Source organism: Ochotona curzoniae, unplaced genomic scaffold, assembly GCF_017591425.1.
Source record: "Ochotona curzoniae isolate NIBS_2020 unplaced genomic scaffold, NIBS_Ocur_1.0 contig_64, whole genome shotgun sequence".
NCBI classification, from domain to species: Eukaryota; Metazoa; Chordata; class Mammalia; order Lagomorpha; family Ochotonidae; genus Ochotona; species Ochotona curzoniae.
Genome location: NW_024466502.1, coordinates 39,191,498 through 39,209,133, shown reverse-complemented (window position 1 = coordinate 39,209,133; position 17,636 = coordinate 39,191,498). Strand labels below are relative to the sequence as shown.

Genomic DNA, 17,636 nt, shown 5'->3' with positions numbered 1-17,636 from the left:
CCAGGGTTGGAGGTAGCCCTGGATAGATGGGCGGTGGCACCTGCTGGCATGATTGCGGCCTGGATGGTGGGACTGGTTGGGTTGTGCTAGGCTCTAACACCTTTTGGAGTGTATGAGAGCTGAATGGATGTGGGACAGATTGGACCAGTCTGTTGCACATATGGGCATGCACAGGAACCAGGGCTGGTAGTGGGCCTAGTGGTTTACTGAGGTTGCTCTGACTAAGCTGCAATTTCCGCTGGTGTATATGAGGGCAGTGTTTGGTGGGAAGGGTTGGGCTGGGCTGCAACATTCACAGGCTTGCAAAAGAGATGGGGCTGGAGACAGAACTGATCCAAGCAATTGCAAGCACCCCTGTGTGTGTAGGCTGATGTGGGTGATGAACTGAGTCAGATCCCATAATGGAAAGTACACACAAGAATCAGGTGTAGGCTCACCTCAGATGAGGTTTCTTTTGGGATCCCCTCAACTAAACCGCTAAACTCAGAACTACAACCATAGGGAGAATTGCAGAATCTGTGGTCTGACTGTGGAGTACATGTGTCAGAACTGGGTCTCCTCAGTGTCTAAGATGGAGTAGTGGAAGCATGCCTAGATGCATATGGAGGATATGGCAGCCCACTAGGGCATCTAGCACGACAGCAGAGGATAGAGGCCAAATCAAAATGGACAACTACTGAAGCCAAGCGTTGACAGCAAATATCTGGGTGGAGACTCTTAAGATGGACTATGTGGGGCCCTGGCATGGTGGCCCAGCAGCTAAAGTCCTTGCCTTGAATGCACCGAGATCCCATAAGGGTGCCGGTTCTAATCCTGGCAGCCCTGCTTGTGGCTTGGGAAAGCACTGGAGGATGGCCCAAAGCCGTGGGACCCTGCACCTGTGTGAGAGACCTTGAAGAGGATCTGGGCTCCTGGCTTTGGATCGTTGGATCGGTGCAGCACTGGCTGTTGCAGCTGCTTGGGGAGTGAATCAGCGGATGGAAGATCTTCCCGTCTGTCTCTCCTCCTCTTTGTATATCTGACTTTGTAATAAAAATAAATAAATCTTAAAAAAAAAAAAAGATGAACTATGTGAGTCAATGGATCTTGAAAGGATTTCCTCATCCTCAGAACAATGAAATCAACAGCATTTCAGAACTGTCGAAACCACATGAACAGAACCTCAAAGCATGCTCCTCATTCAGGACTCTGGGATGACACCGGGTGGCCATTCTCCATCCTCAGGTACTGGTGCAGTTAGGATGCTGGGTATAGCTTTTCCCCTTCTCTCCCAGTTACCCCAAGATGCAGCAAGAAGAAGAAAATTGGAAACAATGGTCTCATTCATTGTTCCCCTAATCTTTGACCTTTCCCACCCTAATTAGTAGTGCACTTAGGTATGCACCCTCCACATAAACATCATCAAACACAACAATAAGAAAAAAATTACTGAGATTTTTTCATAAGGTAAAATAATACTGTGCTTCTGAACAAGTACAATTTATCTTTTCTATGGCAGAAGAAAAAACCTTGAGTGGACTGAACTCTACTGCCATCCAGTGGTTCACTAGGCTTTTAGTAAAATGACAACATTAATAATTGTATTTTATATTTTTAGTTTAAAAAGGGAGAGGCGATATAAATTCACTGCCCAAATAGGACAGTTCTAAGAGCAAATGGAGCTCTATTAATAATTACACTGGTTCAGGTATAAACTAAGGAAAAGCCAGTATACACATCCCTTTATTATTACACATAGGATATATTCCAGCATTAATAAAAATATTACTTTCCTTTGTCTAATATTTCACATAAGTAACAAAACAGCATTCAGTAATTTTTAAAGTACCTACTATGTGGTAGATACTGTTCTGGGATCCCACAGAATGTGTATTATCTTTTTACTTTGCTGAAAAATCAATATTAGGAAGTCTACTTAGAGGCATGGATGTCTGAATCTTGCAGCCATGTGGCTGTGGAAGGAAGAATCCACATCAGGTCAGGCTTCCTGCTGGGCATCCCAGCTCCCCATCACTGATGCCAAGCCCTGGGCGAATCCTGGGCCCAAGATCTGAGAACTTCCTCCACCCAGAGTGATCAGGCCATGAGCAGATCTTGGATGGCTCTGGGCATGCTCAGGATCATGGCTCTGTCCACCACCACCATGGTGGTGGGTGGAGTCCAGTAGGTTTGTTTAGAGACATTAACTTCTAAATCTCCCAGCCATGTGGTTGTGGCTGGGAACACCCGGGCCAGGCTTCCTGCTGGAGATCCTAGCTCCTTGTCTAACCAGCGGCAAGCTCTGGGGTTTGAAGGGTGTGGCATTACTGCTTAGGGACATCCACTGATAAGGCCACTTACAGGTTGGTAAGGAATATATCCTGAGGGACAGAGCCACTGTATTTGCAAGTGAGGGGACTGAGACCTGGTGGTTTGGAGGGGAGAGACTGGAAGATCTGTATGGGTCAGATTCATGCACCAGCCCACATGTGAGTATTCAGTTGGGCTTGTTAGCATGGAATATTGCTGACCATCACATGTCAGCCCACACAAAAGCTAGGGTTGAAAGCCAATCTAGCAGAGCTAGATCTGAACAGGAAACAGGTCACATTAGGCAGGGTCATGACACTAACCAGTACGTGAGAACCAGGTCAGGGGTAGAATCTCTGCGGAATATGTGGGAAAATCCTGTGGAAATACAAGTCCCACTGGTTAGCTCAAAAGTTGAGGTTGTGATGGGTTGAGCTAGGTGTGACCATGGAACCTGCCAACACTCATGGGTACAGGGACTGAGAATAGTCTGGGGAGGTCTAGGCTGCAGCACCAACCTATGCATCCTAAAACAGGATGTGAGGTGGTCCAGGCTGCAACATTCACCAACTCAAACTAGCCCAAGATGGAGGGGCCAGCTACCAGGCAAGGCATTAGCACCCACTGGCATGCATGAGATCTGGGTCTGGGAATGGGCTTGGTGGGAAAACTTGGGAAACTCCCCTAGTGGGTCATAGCTCCCGCTGCTGAGCACACGTGGTCCAGGCCTGGGGGTTGAGAAAGCTGGGCAAAGTAGCTCCAAGCATTGGCAGATGTGTGAGTTGGTTTTGGAAAGCGGCAGACCAGGCAGGGCCGAGCAAACCTTATCTCACTGTCACGTGCAGAAAGCAGGCTGTACCACAGGTCATGCCAGGCTAGACTTTAACACCTACAGGTTTGCATGAACTAGGGATGGGAGAAGACTAAGCATAAGCAGGGCCAGGTTCTAGCACCTGCCAGTGAGAGCTGGGGGCATGCCAGGTCAGGGAGACTACCGCATCCAAAGGCAAAGGCCAAGACAGGGGAGGGACTATGCCAAGCTGGGTCAGAGCAACCATTGGAACATGCAAGATCTTTGGCTTGGAATAGAGCCGGTTGGGGAACAAAAGGGACACCTTGGATGGTTTGTGGTTCCCACTGGTGAGTGCAAGCGCCACAGAGGGAGCTGCATTCTGGTCTGGATATGGCTGGAGTGTCCCTCAGCACAAGCAAGGATTGGATCTGGGATGTGCCAGACTGGGCTAGACACCAGCCACCCATTGGTGCTTGTGAGAACCAGTGTGGGTATAAGAAGGGCTGAGGTAGGTCTCTGCCCCTGCTGAGCTATATATGAGCTGTGTCTACGTGTGGACCAGGCTTGGCTAGGTTGTAACACACAACAGTAAGAACTGGAATGGGTGAAGGCTGGTCAGGAAAGGCCCCTATTCCTGCTAGGACAGGAGGTAGACTAACTAAGTACGGCTGGCCCATGGAACCACCAGTCTGGGTGAGATCTGGCATTAGGACAGGTTCAGATGGAGGAGCTTGGGGAACTTCTCTGTCGGGATACAGTCTCTACAGGTGAGTGCAAGAACCACGATAGGGAGCAGTCCAGACCAGGCCAGGGAACGGTACCTATCGGCATACATTAGGCCTATATCAGGACAGAACCAGGCTGGGCCAGTTCATATCACTCGCTGGTGAATCTGAGTATCAGAATGGAGTGTGGGTCAGACTGGGTTGGGCATGAACACAAACCAGGACTCATGAAGGCCAGGACTGGGGGCCGATTGGGCTGGGCTAGGCTGTAGCCCCCACCAGTGTGAGCTGGAACTGGGGGTGGGCCAGGCCCAGCCAGGCCACAGCATCAACTGGCAAATGCAGAGGTGAGGCAGGTCATGCCAGACTGGGCTGCAGTGACCAACTAGCATATGTAAGATGCCGGCAGGCGGGGAGGGTGAGAGGGGAGGAGCTGCCCTGCTGGACCACGACTCCCACTGGTGAGCATGAAAGTTGGAACTGGGGTAGATCAAGCTGGGAAGGGCAAGATCTGGGAGTGAGTGTGGGCCCAGTAAGGAAACAGTGGGCACCTCCCTCTTGGGTAGCTAGTCCCACTGGTATGCATGAGAACCAAGACTGTGTGGGCCAGATAGTGGGGCTGGCTGGGTTGAACTAAGTTTCAGTGCTCAGTGACATGTATGAGAGCTGAACAGGAAGGAAGAGACTGGACCAGTCTGCCGTACATACTTGCAAGCATGGGAACCAGGGCTGGGGGCAGACCTGGTTGGAGTCAGAACTGACCCAGCAAATGCTGCCACCAGCACAAGCATAAGCTGACTGGGGCGACAGACTGTGCCAGACTCTGTACTGGCAAGCACACACAAGAATTGGTATGGAATCACCTCAGATGAAGTTTTTCTGGGGATACCCCCAGCTGAATTGCTGGACTCAGAAACCCAAACATGGGGAGAATTGTAGGTTCCATGATCTGACCATGGAGTGCTTGAGTCAGAACTGGGCCTTCTCTGTGGCTCAGATGGAGCAATGAACAGCAAGCAAATCCATGTGCACATGGAGGATATGGCAGTCCACTGGAACCTGCAGAGGATACCTGGTACCATATCAGAGGATGGAGGACAGAACAAGTGGATCATCCTTCCCAGCCAAGTGTTGGCAGTGAACATCTGGGCAAATGGAGACTCTAAGGCGAACTTTATCAACCAGAGGATTCTGGAGAGAGTTCCTTGCGACTGGAGTGGTGAGACAGGCAGTAATTCAGAACTGCTGAACTGTCAAAGCCTGTTGAGCAGGACCCAAAGAGCATGCTCCACATTGGGGACCCTGGGGTGGTGTTGGGTGACTATTCTCCATCCCAAGATACATGAGTGTTTGCGAGCCTGGGTGTGGCTTCTCTCCTTATCTCTCCCATTCCCCAGATATAGGAAGGAATAAAAGAGAATGTGGAAACAAACAATGGTCTCACCTACCTTCCTGTAGCCTTTGACCCTCATCACCCTAATTAACGATGTAAAAATCATCAAGATAAATACATAAATCTTTTTATAAGATCAACATTAGGGTCAGTCCAGTTTATAATCACATCACTATAAAGGGAAGAAACTGTCACTGAACCTAAACATTTTCTCTAACTCTAAAGTTACATTATCACACTATGTTATTTTATCTCTACAAAATCCAAATTTTTAATTTTATTGGGAAACATTGCTATCACTGGGCAAGTTTGGTGTCAACTTGGAGAGTTAAATGGCTTTCTTCTAAGAGATTTAATGTGGTCTGCACTAACTGCAGCAGTTAAGATGTTACCTGGATACCTAAATGCCATGCCAGAGTGCTTGTATTTGAGTTCTGGCTCTGCTTCTGATTCCAGCTTCTGCCAATATGCATACTAGTAGCCAGCAGGAAATGGCCCAGGTACTAGTGTCCCTGACACCATTGTGTGTGACTCAATGGAGTTCTGGGCTCTTGGTTTCACCCTGGCACAACATCAGCTACGGCTGGCATTTAGGAACCGGAACAGTAAATAGGATATCTTTCTTTTTCTGTTTTGGAAGTAAGCAACAACAAAAAATACTCCCCAAGTTATAATATTATATAGCTAGCAGAAAACAGTTTTATGAAACTACGTAAAATATTAACTTGAACATTTAGATAATTATACACATTTTATAAAAATTTATGACTTCAACATTAAATTAGTAAAATTAAGCCTTGATAACTTCAGCCACAGTTCTACCTATAGTAGAAGCTGTAGGTTTTTCTCCAAAAAGGAAAAGTCAAGCTGAAACAGCTTCCAAGGAAATGATCCTATTTCAAAAACAATCATGATAAATATCAGCAATATGAAAGTTAAAATGCCTTTTTAATGTTTGTGAGTTTAACACCCATTGCAAATAACATCAACACACAGCACAATGTGCTTAGAAATCTTTCTTTTTCATTGTGTTAATGTACATAAAAGATAAAAACCAACATGTTTGCTACAGAACTGTTAGCCATAAACTGAAATTCCCATGTTCAGATAATTCATCAATAGGCTAATCAGTTTCAGTCATAATTTGATAGGTTAATCAAAAGTAATACTTACCTCCTGTTTCAGTATTGTAATAATAGCTGTAACCATCTTCACTTAAACCTTCTACCCAAACAGTCTTCTCTCCTGTCTAATCAAAGGAAACACACACACAAAACCAGCATAAGCTCAAGATCATGACAATCACAACATACTGAGTAACTAAGACAGGGTCAGCTACCCTTCCTTTGCACCTGGCAATTAGAGGGGATCACAGCAATTGCAGCCAGGAACAATCCTTTCCAAATGAACTAGGACATGTATCTTCCCCGAACAGAGTTTCTGGAGAGACATCACATTCCCACCTCCACCCTGCCTTCTAATGAACAGATTTCAGCAGATAGGGAAAAAGTTGGGGACAGCAAGGAGAGGTGAATTTAGAAGTAAATTCACTTAACAAAATTCTAAAACCAGCCCCAGAAGCCAATCACTTCAAAGTCAAAACACTGTCAATGTGCTTCAGTTACCTTTTTTAAGTTTCCTTGAAATCCTTCAGGTTTCTCCCATTGAGATGCTTAAAGCAAAATATATTGCATTTATAAAATATTTTTGATTAAAAAGAAAAAAAAAACTTCCAAGACAGTCATTGCATACAAAATAATGTAAGTTTAAAGTTTTAAACACAACCGAAAAATAAAAAAGAAATCATACATGCCAGTAGTACTCTGCAGAGAATACATATGAGTGCCATAAGTATCAGAAGTTACTAGAACTTCTATAGGAATTATTAGAACCAGGTAATGCTGGCTGCTCTTACAGACTTCATGGAATTCAGGCTGCTAAGTTCTAAACGAAGGAAATGGCTCTTTGACATTGTGTGCAAAGAGACAATGGTACATGGGTAATTACTCAGAACAGGAACAAGCATCCAAGTATAAAAATAAACACTGCAGAAACAAAGAAGTATATAAAGAAGGATGGCGAAAAAAGGAAGCAAGCAATATACACAAGATGGGAAAAAATGCAGTTTCTAAATAAATTTGAGAACAGCTAATCTCTAGGATATAATCACCAATAGTATCTACCTCAGAACTACAATATGCATTTCACTTAATGGTTCAGTGCAAACTGACTATTAGTTCTATGTACTCCAAAACTTACTATGAATCCAAAGATCTTAATTACAACAATATTGTTAGTCCCACTATTAACTCTATGATCTTATTTTCATTCTTCTAATCTTTTTTTTTTAAAAGATTTATTTATTTAAGCTCTTTCTGGTCAGGTGCTTCTGTTACTCTGGCATCTAGACTTTTGGCTGACCCAGGACAGGTAATCCCCTGAGCATGGTCCCTGTGTACTGTTTAGATAGGACAATGGATATAGTAACGTTGTTTCTGGTTTGTGTACTATCAGGAGTTTCGGGAGAGGTAAGGCCTAGCAGTGATGGAATGTGGGCAGAGAAGCCAGGGACAGGTGAATGTCTGCAGCCTTATAAGTGTGTCCAGGTTATCATTGCATGTCTCTTAGGATAAGTTATATTGTTGGTAAAGCTGGGACATAGGTCTTCAGCTTAACGGATGGACTTAAGGATAATGACCATTTGTTCTTTGGATTATGTTTGGTTGGACTGCCATATGGACTTGTGATTTGCTATTTCTAGTATGATCTATTATCACCAAGCTTGGTTAATAAAGACTCCTTAATAAACCTTAAAAAAATTTTATTTATTTATAAGGCAGCATTACAGAGACAGAGGGGAGATGGAGAGAACTTACATCTGCTGGTTTACTCAATAAATGGCCACAACAGCCAGGGCAGTGTCAGGCTGAAGCCAGGAGCCTGGAGTTTCCTCCAATTGTCCCCTGTGTGTGCAGGAGTTAGAACATTTAGGCCACTCTCTGCTGCCTCCCCAGGTACATCAGGAAGGAGTTGGTGAGAAGCGGAACAGCTTGAACTCAAACCGGTGCCCACGTGATGCCAACCCTGCAGGTGGCAGCCTAATCCATTATGCTAGAGTGCTTGTCCCTCGTTTCTAATTATTCTTCATTTTCTTTTCATTTTACTTTTTAAAGATTTGCTTGGGCCCTGGCTCAATGACTACTGCCTAAAATCCTCGTGTTGCACATGCTGGGATCCCATATAGGCACCACACCACCAGCGGACTCCCTCCCCCTGTCCCGCTTTCCTAGCTTTTCTCTTACTCATTTAGTATACTCCTATACCACCTACCCTGTATTTGATCTTTTTGCTGCTTGACATTTCAACTACGTATTGAAAGTCACACATGAATGTTTCTTAGGTACCTCAAATTCATTTCCAATTAAAATTAATTATTGGTCCCATTAAACTTATTGGTGCTTATATTTTACAATGTAAACAAATGACACTATCATTTTCCCAGCATTCCATAGTGTGTACCCAATTTATTTTCCTAGTATCATTCTCAATCATGTTGCCCACAAAAAAAACCTTATGTTGGGATCACTGCCATGGCATAACAGGTAAGGCCACCACCTGCAACACCATCATCTCAAACAGGTTCCAGCTGTGTCTGACCTAGCTCCGTGCTAATGGCCTTGAAAAGAACTGGAAGATGGCCAAGTACTTGGTGTTCCCCTACCTCCTATGGGAGACCCATTTGAAGCTTTTGGCTTTGGTGCAGCTTAGATCAGCCCTGGATGTTGCACACATTTGAGGAGGCAAACAGAAGTTGTCTGCATATCTAATTTTCAAATATGTAAATCATTTTTTAAAAAGCTGGGGCCATGGCATAATAGGCTAAGTCTCTGTGATTAGCTTAAGTATGCCATATGGGCAATGGTTTGTGTCCCACGTGCTCCATTTCTGATCCAGCTTCCTGCTAATGTCCTGGAGTAGCAGTGGAGGATGGCCCAAATCCTTGCAACCTGCATCCATGTGGGAGACCTAGAAGTTCCTGCTTTAAATTAGCTCAGCTCTGACTGTTGTGGCCATGTATTTTCATACAAATTTATGCCCAATAATAAGTATTTTAGTACAGTGAGTTAATTACACACACACACATCACTTCTTGGCTCCCACACCACCGTTGGATAGAAAATTTCTTCCACGGAGTATTTCATCCCAAAGATTTACTACTATTTCTGAAGTACATTTGAAACACCTTATATCTTATGTGCATATAGTTCACAAAACAACAAACTATTTTATTTGTAAGGAAATAATTATTTTGACTAAGTTTAACAATTAGTCGCTATGAGAAGTCTTTTTAAAGGATAATATTTGATAAAATATTATCGCCTTTGATAAAAACTACCACCTTATTGTTTAAATGTTTCAATAATTTAAAAAGTTCCAACACAAATTTCAATTCTGCTAGCATTATTCTCCACTATTTCTGTACCCAGATGACTTACCTCCTGTGATCAGATTGCAGTAGTAATGGTAGCCATCAGATGTCACACCTTCCACCCATCTGCCCTTTGAAGACTCTTTCTTCTTCTTCTTCTTTTCTTTCTTCTGACTTGATGTGGCAGTGGGTGGGGTAGGAGTAGGCGGGGCAGTGCTGGTTATTGAGGATATACTTGCTTTTGGAATTTCTAAAGAAATGACAGGATAAAGCAGCAAAGATATTATTATCATTATTACTATTTCTGCTAGCATAAAATATCGATGTTACTGTCAATCAAAAATCTGACAAGATTTTTACATGAACTTGACACATTATTATAAAGTTTATTCAGAAAAACAAAAATCAAAGAATAGAAAAATTTAAAAGAAGTGAACAGGGGAATTTAATCATACTAAATAATACAACTTTTCCTAGTATTATGCTTATAAAAAATTCAGCAGTGTGGAATTGACACAGGAACAATGAACATGTGCCTCAATCAGAATACCCCAAATGGACCCTGCGTGATAGCGTAACAGTTAAAGTCCTTGCCTTGTACACGCCGGTTCTAATCCCGGCAGCTCCACTTCCCATCCAGCTCCCTGCTGTGGCCTGGGAAAGCAGTAGAGGACAGCCCAAAGTTTTGGGACCCTGCACTCGTGTGGGAGACCAGGAAGAGGGTCCCTGGCTTTGGACTGGCTCAGCTCCGGCTGTTGCGGCCACTTGGGGAGTGAACCATGAGATGGAAAATCTTCCTCTCTGTCTCTTCTCCTCTCTGTATATCTACCTTTCCAATCAAAACAAATAAATCTTTAAAGAAAAAAAAAATGAATTCCCCAGATACACAGCCAACTGCAGAAGCCTAGTGTTTCATATTAGAGAATAAAAGATCACTGAAGAAAGATATTGGAATAACTGGCAAATTATTCAGAAAAAAGGTAGGTAACTATTACTCTTTTCTCATTTCCCATTCCTTTAGACAAATACAAATTGTAGATCAAAAATAGTAACAGGAAAAAATACACAGTGTAACAACGTTCAATTAGTCTTCATAAAAATTTAGAACTCTGTATGGCAAAAACAAAACCATCAACCCCGGGCCCAACGCAATAGCGTAGTGGTTAAAGTCCTTGCCTTGTACATGCCGGCATCCCATATGGTCACCGGTACTATTCCCAGAGGCCCTTCTTGCCATCCAGCTCCCTGCTTGTGGCCTGGGACAGTAGTTGAGGACGACCCAAAGCCTTGGGACCCTGCACCCTCGTGGGAGACCCGGAAGAGCTCGTGGCTTCAGATTGGCTCAGCTCCAACTGTTGTGCTCACTTGGGGGTGGGCCAGGCCAGGCCAGGCCACAGCATCAACTGGCAAATGCAGAGGTGAGGCGGGTCATGCCAGACTGGGCTGTAAGATGCCAGGGCAGGTGGCGGGGAAGGGGAGGAGCTGCCTTGCTGGACCATGACTCCCACTGGTGAGCATGAGAGTTGGAATTGGGGCAGACCAAGCATGGGGAGTGAACCATTGGATGGAAGATCTTCCTCTGTCTCTACTCCTCTTTGTATATCTGGCTTTCCAAAAAAAAAAAAAATAAATAAAATCTTCGGGCCCAGCGTGATAGTGTTAAAGTCCTCGACTTACACATACTGAGATTCCATATGGGCAACAGTTTTAATCCCAGCAGCCCTGCTTCCCATCCAGCTCCCTGCTTGTGGCCTGGGAAAGCAGTAGAGGATGGCCCAAAGCCTTGGGATCCTGCTCCCTACACTCGTGTGGGAGACCCAGAGAGCTCCTGGCTCCTAGGTTCAGACTGGCTCAGCTCCAGCCATTGCGGTCATTTGGAGTGTGAACCATCGGACAGATCTTCCTCTCTGTCTCTCCTCCTCTCTGTATATCTGCCTTTTCAATAAAAATAAATAAATCTTAAAAATAAATAAATAAATAAAATCTTAAAAAAAGAAACCCCACCAAATCTATCAACCCTTGCAGTATTCTATCTAATGGTGGAAAAATTCAAAGCAATTAAAATGTAAATGAAAAAAATGTTAGTGAGAAACAGGTTAAATAATTATTAAATATTCATTATTAAACACATTATGGGTGATTACTGCAATAAGTAAATTACATTGCTACCTAATTTTAGTAAATCTAAGATCATTAGAACCAGTACTGTGGCATACTGACTATGCTATCGCCTACAACACTGGCACTCTATACTGGCCCTGGTTCATGTCCACTTGGCTTCATTTCTCATGAAGTTCCCTGCTAATGTGCCCTGGGAAAGTAGAGGAAGATGGCCCAAGTGCCTGAACACCTGCAACAACATGGGAGATTCAGATGAAGATCCAGACTTGTGGTTTGACCTGGCACTGTCTGTTGCAGTCACTTAGAGAAGCAAAAACTGTAGAAGGAAGATATTTTCATCTCTTCATATCTAACTCTGCCTCTCAAATAGATACATACATCTTTTTTTTTATATTCAAGATCATAAATAGTAAGAGGCAATCCTATCTGGACTCTGCTCCAATGTCCCAACTCTGTAGCCAAGAATTGAGGGAACAAACCTACCCCACGAATTGACTATGTATAGCACGAACTGTGAAATTACTAGCCAAAAATTCTAAAGATATTTGAGCTCAGTAGTAGTGAGATATTTAACGTTTATGTAAACGACGGTCATAGTGAGAAGGACAGAGAGAGAGAGACCATCCATCTTCTTGAGAGCTTATTTGGAGGTTCTAGCAGGGGAGCGCAGCTACTCATATACCCTTGACCCAGACGGGTCCTCCTCTAGCAGGGATGGTCGTCCCCTTCGACGGAGCGCGCAGCTTTGGGAGGGACGCACATGGAGCGGTGAGGGAGGAAGGGGACACCCGCCTAGCCAGCCAGATCAGCCGAATCAACCCTGGTGATTAACGGGGTGATAGATGTCGCAGCCAGATTGCCCTCACATCCGAGGCTCCGAGACCCTCCATCTTCTAAGTCACTCCCCAAACAGATACGACAGCCGGAGCTACTCTGACCCACATCCAGGAGCCTCTTCTGGGTCTCTCCTTTTGGTGCAGGACACCAAGCACTTGAGCCATGCTCTATTGCTTTCGCAGGCCACAGGCCATAAAGCAGGGAGTTGGGTTGCAAGTGGAGCAGCCAGCACAAGAACTGGCCCCCTTAACGAATGCTTGCACTGCAGGCAGAGGTGCTGGCCCCTTTTATCTTTTTTTTGTTTTGAATTTTTGAATTATGTGGTAGATCTATTCTTTCTAACACACTGCTTAATTTGTAAAACAAAAAACAAAAAACCTCCTGCTCTAGAGAACATCACTATGAAAAATATTCAATATGGAAAACCCATTACACATAAAATGGTAAGAATTATTTGCTCAAAGAGCAATATAATGAAATCTTTTAATGTATATAATTAATGAGTATTTCAATCACTATTCTTCATTTTTATTGTTTTTAAAGATTTACTTATTTTTATGGAAGGAGACTAACAGAGAGAAGGAGAGACAGAAAAAGATCTTTCATTCACTGGTTTACTCTCCAAGTGGCAAAAACAGCCAGAGCTGCGCTGATCTGAAATAAGCTTCCTCTAGATCTCCCACATGCGTGCAGAGTCCCAAGGCTTCGAGCCATCCTCTACTGCTTTCCCAGGCCACAAGCAGGGAGCTGGATGGGAGGTGGAGGAACCAGGACAACAACTGGCACCCAGTGTCAACAACTGGATTCCAGTGCTTGAAGGGGGAGGATTAGCGTGTTAAGCCATCAGGCTGGCCTCACTCCTGTTTAATTCTTGTGAGTACTTACATTTTTTCCCTCTCAAAATAAACAAATAGCTTCAACTTCATGGAACCAAACATTATTCTTTCTCCCTTTTAACTACTAATGTCCACGATACTATTTTTTTTAAGATTTATTTTGTAATTTTAATTGGAAAGTCAGATTTGCAGAGAGAAAGGTTTTCTGTCCACCTGTTCATTCTCCAAATGGCCAAAGGCTGGGGCAGAGCTAATCTAAAGCAGGAGCTTCTTCCAGGTCCCTCAAATGGGTGCAAGGTCCCAAGGCTTCTTTCCTAGGCCACAGCAGGAAACCGGAAAGTGAAATAGCCAAGACATGATCCGGTGCTCATATGGGATCCGGCTGCATGCAAGGTAAGGACTTTAGCCATTAAGCTACCACACTGGGCCCCTACAACACAATACTATTTTAGAAGTGTGGCTATCACTGCTTATTTAATGAAAGCAATGTCATCTGCTATTTTGTTTTAAAATCCTAACTGAAAGAATTTAGAGCATCTAGTTTACTACCTGCATCCAAAATCAGGGTGTCTGAGTGCCTTACATACCTCTGCTCCTATCTTCAGCTTCCTGCCAATTCATTTCTTCAGAGACAGGTAAGGGAGATGACTCACGCTGACTGTGTAGCTGCTACTGCTGCGAGGAGACTCAGTACCCAGTTCTCTGCTTTGGCCCTAGTTAGGTGCCACTGCAGGCATATCTGAACTGAACAATTCAGTGATAGCTTACTCAATTTGCATTGCTCTCTGCTTCTTACATTAAAATATTAACAATACCATTCCGTGTTAACCTTTGCAAACACTATACAAGATCAACAACTGAGATACGCTAAATGCCTAGAGTAAGAACACCATATATGACAGCAAAGAAATGTGCACAGCTTAAATAAGAGACTGGCAGAATCATGATTCCTTATGAAGGACTATACACCATTGTAGTAAAATGGGGAAAATCGGCCGAGGGGTTTGGAGTTTGGGGGGGAAATCCCAGCCTATATGAAATTGTACCACATAATTCAAAATTCAAAATAAAAATATACTTTAAAAAATGTGCACAGAAGCTTTCCGCTTTAAAATCCAAATGTAATGACCAAATGCATATTCCAGTTAAATAGTAGTTTTATCTAGAACATTATTGTCCTCAAATCCTCAAAATATCTATCTTTTGATGTGAAATCAGCTAATTTGTCTATAAATGGCTGCTTCACTACAAAATCAACCACGTGAATAAACATTGTTCGTGAGTTTGACGACACAGAGAAATGAACTGTAATTACAATGCGACATTTATCTTCTCACAAATACTGTCTTTCAGCTGCATAATTGTAATACCTAAAAAATTCAAGGTATCTATGAAATTGACTATTCAGGTAGGATGGATCTAGCAGCAGACAACTAAAATGGCAGTATGGCTGCTGTGAATGAAGGTGTTTTAAAAAGTGGTATGATCGGGCCCGGCGCGATGGCGCAGTGGTTGGGGTCCTCGCCTTGCACGCCGGGGATCCCATATGGGCGCCGGTTCTAGTGCCGGCGGCCACGCTTCCCATCCAGCTCCCTGTGGCCTGGGAGGACGGCCCAAAGCTTTGGGACCCTACGCCTGCGCTTCAGACCGGAATAGCATCGGCCATTGCGCTCACTTGGGGAGTGAATCATCGGACGGAGGATCTTCCTCTCTGTCTCTCCTCTCTGTGTATCTGCCTTTCCAATAAAAATAAAATAAATAAAAAAAAAAAAGAAAAAAAAAGTGGTGTGATCAAGCCAGCAGGCTAAGCCTTAGCCTGTGACACCAGCATTCCGTATGTGCGCTGGTTCATGTCCCTGACGTTCCACTTCTCATCCAGCTCCCTCATGCATCCAGGGAAAGCATCAGAGATTGTCCCAGGACCATGGGACCCTGTACCCATGTGACAGACCTAGAAAAACCTTCTGGGTCCTGGCTTCAGAGGGCTCAACTCTGGCCATTGTGGTCATTTGGTGAGCCAGTGAGTAGAAGATCTTTGTTTCTCCTTCCCTGTGTAAATCTGCCTTTCCAATAAAACTTAAAAGAAAGTGACACATTAAGAACAGAAGCACATGAGCAAAAACCCATAGACCAGATATGGCTCTGATGCATAATTGTGGCACTGAGAGTATACTCTAAGTGTACAGCTTCTTTATGGAAACAACAGGAGTTCAATTAACATGGTCTCTGATGTTATTTTCAACACATGTCGCCTATTTTTTTTACCTGACTCTAAGCCGAGCCTTTTCAGATCTTCCTGGTACGCTTTCAGGGCAGCTTCCTCCATTGCAGCAAACTCTTTAGATGCCTTTTCTTCTTCTTTTGCCTTGTCCAGGCTTTTTTGTTTGATCTACATAAGACAAACATAAAAGTGAACGTGAGATGAACTACTGACTTTGCATATAAAAACGGGCAAAGAAAAAAAATCTAAATTACCTCACTGATCCTCTTCGCCACATTTTCCTTATGATTCTTTCCTCTTTCATGAAATTCAACACTCTTAAAAATAAAAAAGAGAAAATTCAGAAATAAACCACATAAAGTTCATAGTAATACAGAAAATATAGGAAAGAAATGTAATACTAAAATGATAATGAGATAAGTGATTAATGTAAACTGACCTTTTCTCTCAAATGATACTAGAGGACTGAACCAAATTATAAATTTTTAAAAATATTTATCTATTTTTATTGGAAAGGCAGATTTACAGAGGAGAAACAGAAAGATCTTCTCCTTGCTGATTCACTCCCCAGATGGCTGCAATACTTGGAGGTGAGCCCATCCGAAGCCAGGGGCAAGGAGCTTCTGGGTCTCGCATGTGGATGCAAGGTCCCAAGGCTTTGGGCCATCCTTGACTGCTTTCCCAGGCCACAAGCAGGGAGCTGGATGGGAAGTGGAGCAGCTGGGACATGAAGTGGCGCCCTTATGGGATCTTCAGCAATGGCAAGTATAGGATTAGCCAATTAAGCCATCATACCAGGCCTGGACCACATCATTTGCTATCATGCTTTCTGGCTAGGGTTCCTTTGGTTCTTAAAATAAGTATAATGAGCATACTACTGGGAAAAATATAAGTAATCCTTGATGACTAATGTAGTGGATATGACTGAAATGAAGACTCCAGGAAGAGATAGAAGAGTGGGGAACCAAAAATCAAAAAACAAAAAGCTTAAGAAATACCTCTCAATACTAAATATTAAAATCATTTTACAGTTTATCACATCAAGTTAGAAACAGAAACAATGGTCTTAGATTCTTATTCTCAAAACTGGGAAAGAAGTAGGTATTTAAAAATTCTTCTTCCATTATAAACAAACACTTTTATGCCACATAGTAATGTACAACTCTTATGGAGGCCAAATATAAATATGCTGATCCTCTGACCCAGGATTTGTGACTTTATTCCATAGACACATCTGCACATGTAGTAGAAAATGATGCTATGTACAAGCTACTCACTATGGCCCTGTTTGAACTAACAATCCAAGTATCCACCTCTAGAGGGCTGGACAAGCTATGGTCCACTCCTTTGGGCTCTGTAACAGGAGCAAAGAAACTCCCTCTGATATGGACACAGCACCAAGATACACAATTCAAGTTTAAAAATCATGATGCAGAACAGCATGTATAGTCACTTATTACTTTTCACGCATGCTAGACTAAGGAATCTATTCGAATACACAGAAAAAAATGGAAGGCTTGACAAGATAATGGAAAGAATGCTAAACTAGGGAATAATGGTAACAGCATGATGGACAAGGGTAGCTAAATGACCGTTACTGCCTATTTAGACAATCAAATATGCTTTGTAAACTATAAGTATCTAGTAGTATGCAGTGAGAAATTTCTGGTAAGCTCTCCAAAGTTCTGCTAATCTAACTTTATATGCTGCATTAACCAGGCTATTCTAAAATACTACTACAAATTCCTCTTTAAAATAGGACTTAGCTGCAACTTCATAAAGTAAATAACTATCCTTTCCCTTTCATATATTGGGTTTTGTCAAGGTGATTATACCAAAGAATATTAAAGGACCATTCAAAATTAAACTGGCTTTGTTTCTAATTAAAGGTTTAATTAACATGAGTTAGCAATTTAAGGAGATAAAGACAGACTACATTGGAAGGGATTATTTGATCCACATAATTCACAGAATCTTTTCACTGCTTGGATA

General features: G+C 43.1%; 1 protein-coding gene across 2 annotated transcripts in view; it reads right to left on the bottom strand.

Annotated features, from left to right (window-relative positions):
- WBP4 (WW domain binding protein 4) overlaps window positions 1-17,636 on the bottom strand; it is a 38,666-nt gene that overhangs the window by 18,851 nt on the left and 2,179 nt on the right. Inside the window, exons 3-7 of one of the 2 annotated variants that reach the window (XM_040991333.1) lie at window positions 15,899-15,961; window positions 15,689-15,812; window positions 9,697-9,879; window positions 6,826-6,872; window positions 6,374-6,449 (exon numbers count right to left, since the gene is read on the bottom strand). In XM_040991333.1, coding sequence (XP_040847267.1) covers window positions 6,374-6,449; window positions 6,826-6,872; window positions 9,697-9,879; window positions 15,689-15,812; window positions 15,899-15,961 — 493 coding nt within the window. The remainder of the gene's footprint in view (window positions 1-6,373; window positions 6,450-6,825; window positions 6,873-9,696; window positions 9,880-15,688; window positions 15,813-15,898; window positions 15,962-17,636) is intronic. The other variant, XM_040991335.1, reaches the window with a different exon arrangement.